At 37.4% G+C, this 3236-nt stretch overlaps 1 protein-coding gene across 1 annotated transcript in view; it reads left to right on the forward strand.

Annotated features, from left to right (window-relative positions):
• The window catches only part of ehmt1a (euchromatic histone-lysine N-methyltransferase 1a), a 27600-nt gene that overhangs the window by 23116 nt on the left and 1248 nt on the right, over window positions 1-3236 (forward strand). Inside the window, exon 20 of the mRNA XM_014023992.1 lies at window positions 2194-2369. Within this exon, the coding sequence (XP_013879446.1) occupies window positions 2194-2369 (176 nt within the window). The remainder of the gene's footprint in view (window positions 1-2193; window positions 2370-3236) is intronic.

Raw genomic sequence — 3236 nt, forward strand, 5'->3', positions numbered from 1 at the left:
CCTCTGGTGGGGGAATAAATAGTCATAGAATACAAACAAGCCTTTTTCCATTTCTGTCTTCAGGTAATTTTCTTTTTTGCTATCTGAAACAGAAAATGAAACAAATAATTTTTATCCCCTTTTGACACTAAGAATGAGAATGGCTTTGTATTTTAATTTTTATTTCAGTGTTTTAAAACAAAAATCAAATAACCACTCGTTTCTTGTTTTTTAATACCCGTTTCCAAAATGACAATCCAATGACCAAAAGATACACTGACCCAGGAGCTCCCTCTAGTGGTGCTCTGACGCCTCAGTCATTTCTTCCTGTGGCTGCAGACCTCACACACCTGCTCTGTTGTTCTTTGGTCTCATCAGGGTCCATCCTCACCTCAGAAGGTCAAAACAGGAGTCGACAGCAGAAGCAGCTGTTTGACGTTGGTAGACATTTTCTGTCCTTTTTTTTTTTTACTTAAATCTTTATTGGTGTTTTTTTTAACAAACATACAACAAAAATTGAACAATGAGCTGCCTGTTGAGAATATAATTTGACAGTTTCACAAATTGGTACATATAWCTATTATTTAGTCCTCATTCTGTATTTAAAGTCTTATAGAGGGTCCATTTTCCCATTTTTTTCACAATTGTGCTTCTTGTAGCCTCTGTATGTGTGTCAGTTTTTCCATCAAGAATATTTCTTCTATAATTGTTATCCATTGAGCTTTCATTGGCGTTGTTTCCTTTCCTCAGTTCTTGGTGATAGTTTTCTTGGCTGCTACCAGCAGTATTTTGATCAGGTAGTCATCAGGAGTGGTCATAGTTCTTTCTGAGAATCTGCCAAGATATAGAAACAAGATACTAAACAAGTCCTTAGTGATCCATATCCTAGTATTTTCTGTGATGGTGGTAGATATTTCATAGAGACATTGTTACAAGAAAGAAAGACAACCAAACACTATCAGTGCTTTTTGTGCTCTGGTTGTCTGTTTGTTAGCAGGATATCTTATGAACCCCTGATTGGATTTTATTTAAACTTTCACAAAGTATTCACTAAATTTACATCTAGAACTAGAGATGTCCTGATCCAGTATCAGATATGGGATATATTTGCTTACATCTAAAATCTCCGATACAAGCACCATTTTTATTTAGTTTAATTGTAAAATATTCTTAGGTTAMAGTTAAAAACCTATATAACCCATTGGTTAATAATAAATGGGTCAGTTGTTTACTGTTGTTCAGTGTTTGACTTGATCAAGACTTTTTGAGGTTCCACACTACAAAATTAATAAAAGTACATGTGAGTTGTTCTGATATGGTATCAGGTCGATATCAGTATCAGCCAACACTGAAGGCTGCAGTATGGTATCATATGAAGTGAAAAAGTTGTGGTGTGTATGCTCCAGCATGTTACACGTCAAACAAACMGTTTCTGTCTCTGAGACATGAAACACACCACCAGTCTGAGGCTGTATTTTAATGGATGTGAAACAGATTTTAAACTATTCACCAGTTTTTAAATTGTGCTGACAGGTCATGTGAAACCAGAGYTATTATAAATAATTCACCCCACATCTTTTTTTGTTTTAATTAATGTCATATTTGAAGCCGGTGGCTACAGTACATATAAAATGCCTCCATCTGCTCTCAGCCTTTACCCTCCACCTCCGCTGAATAATAAGACATCCAAACACAGCCCGAACTTTTGTATCAAATATATAAAAATCTCCATTCAGAAGAAGAAAGACATGAGACAGAGGCAGCTCAGAGACAGTTAATGAGTATGAGGATGGAGAAGTAACCCGCCTTCGATACTGGATATGCAGAATGAAAAATATTGGGTGTAGGATGGGAACTGGGTCCTGCTGACGTGAACTGGAGTGTTGAAGGAAATCCAGATCCTACCAACAAGTATTCCATTGAGGAACCAGATCTGGGAAAGCTGAGGGTGGATCAACCAATCACAGGAGCCGAGCAGGATTTGTCAAACTAGTTGGCTGGGGTTCAGTTCACCTTAAGTTCAGTTGGTTAAAAAATGTATCAGTTGTAGATATACATCCAAAGATTATTTTCTGCAAGTTTCCTTTCATTTTGTTGATTTAAAACAAGGATCAGGTATTTGTTTTTGTAAGTTTAAGCTTACCTTTTACARTTAGTGTAGTTATAGTGAGTGATGGGAGGACTCACCTGATCTGACTCATTTTGTTTCTTCAGGTTGGGGATGTTCACTGCATTGATGCCAGACTCTTCGGCAACATCGGCCGCTTCATCAATCATCTGTGTGAGCCCAACCTGCTGGCTGTGAGAGTGTTTACCATGCACCAAGACCTGCGCTTCCCAAGGATAGCCTTCTTCTCCAGCAGGCCGGTCAGAGCAGGAGACCAGATAGGGTGAGGGGAGAGAAAACATCCCTCTCAGCTCTGTCAGCAGGCTTGTTATAACAACTGAGTGACATCACTGAAGTCTGCTGAAACAGTTCAAACTAAAAGAAGCAGAACATTAGCTGAAAGAGAAATGTAGCCAAACACTACCAAAAACAACAGAGGCTTAGCTCAGTGTAGCAAATAGCTCACTAAAAACTCGTAGCTAGAAGCTTGCTAGAATCAGCAAAATGGCAAAAAAATTGCAAAAGTCAAGTTATAGAAAAGAATTTAGAGATTATTATTAAAAAGGCTAAATAAAAACCAAAAAGGAGCAAAGACTGGCTAAAGGTAACACATTAATAGCCAGTGCTCACAGTAGCACAGGGGTATCAAACTCATTTTCACTGAGGGCCACATGAGCGTTATGGTGGCCCTCGACGGGCCAGTTGTAATGAACTTTGATGTTTCATGTTTAACTTTGACTAAACAATGTTTTTTTTTTAACATGTCCTCTTTTAAACGCAGATAAGTACTATGTGTACGACTGACTAAATCTGAAATAAATAATGCAGAAATATTAAAAGTCAAACAAAGAGTTTTACTCACTGATGAGTTTCTGAGTAGCTGCCATCTTGAATTCTGAACTCTCCCACTTTCTGACAGGGAATTCCCATGAATGATCAACATGCATTATGGCAGATGTAGTTAATGGTTGATGCTGACTTTAAAGCAGCTTTTTTTCCCCAGACATTAAAGCTGTGCTATGCAACTAAATTGCTCAGTTACAACAGCTCAGGGGCATGACAATTATTATCTTTTACCTTTTTTAATTTGCTTATTTTGTTTCATTCAATCATAAATGTAAAGTTGCTATAAGAAACAATAGTCATATTA

This window comes from Austrofundulus limnaeus, unplaced genomic scaffold (genome assembly GCF_001266775.1).
Source record: "Austrofundulus limnaeus strain Quisiro unplaced genomic scaffold, Austrofundulus_limnaeus-1.0 Scaffold402, whole genome shotgun sequence".
Lineage (NCBI taxonomy): Eukaryota > Metazoa > Chordata > Actinopteri > Cyprinodontiformes > Rivulidae > Austrofundulus > Austrofundulus limnaeus.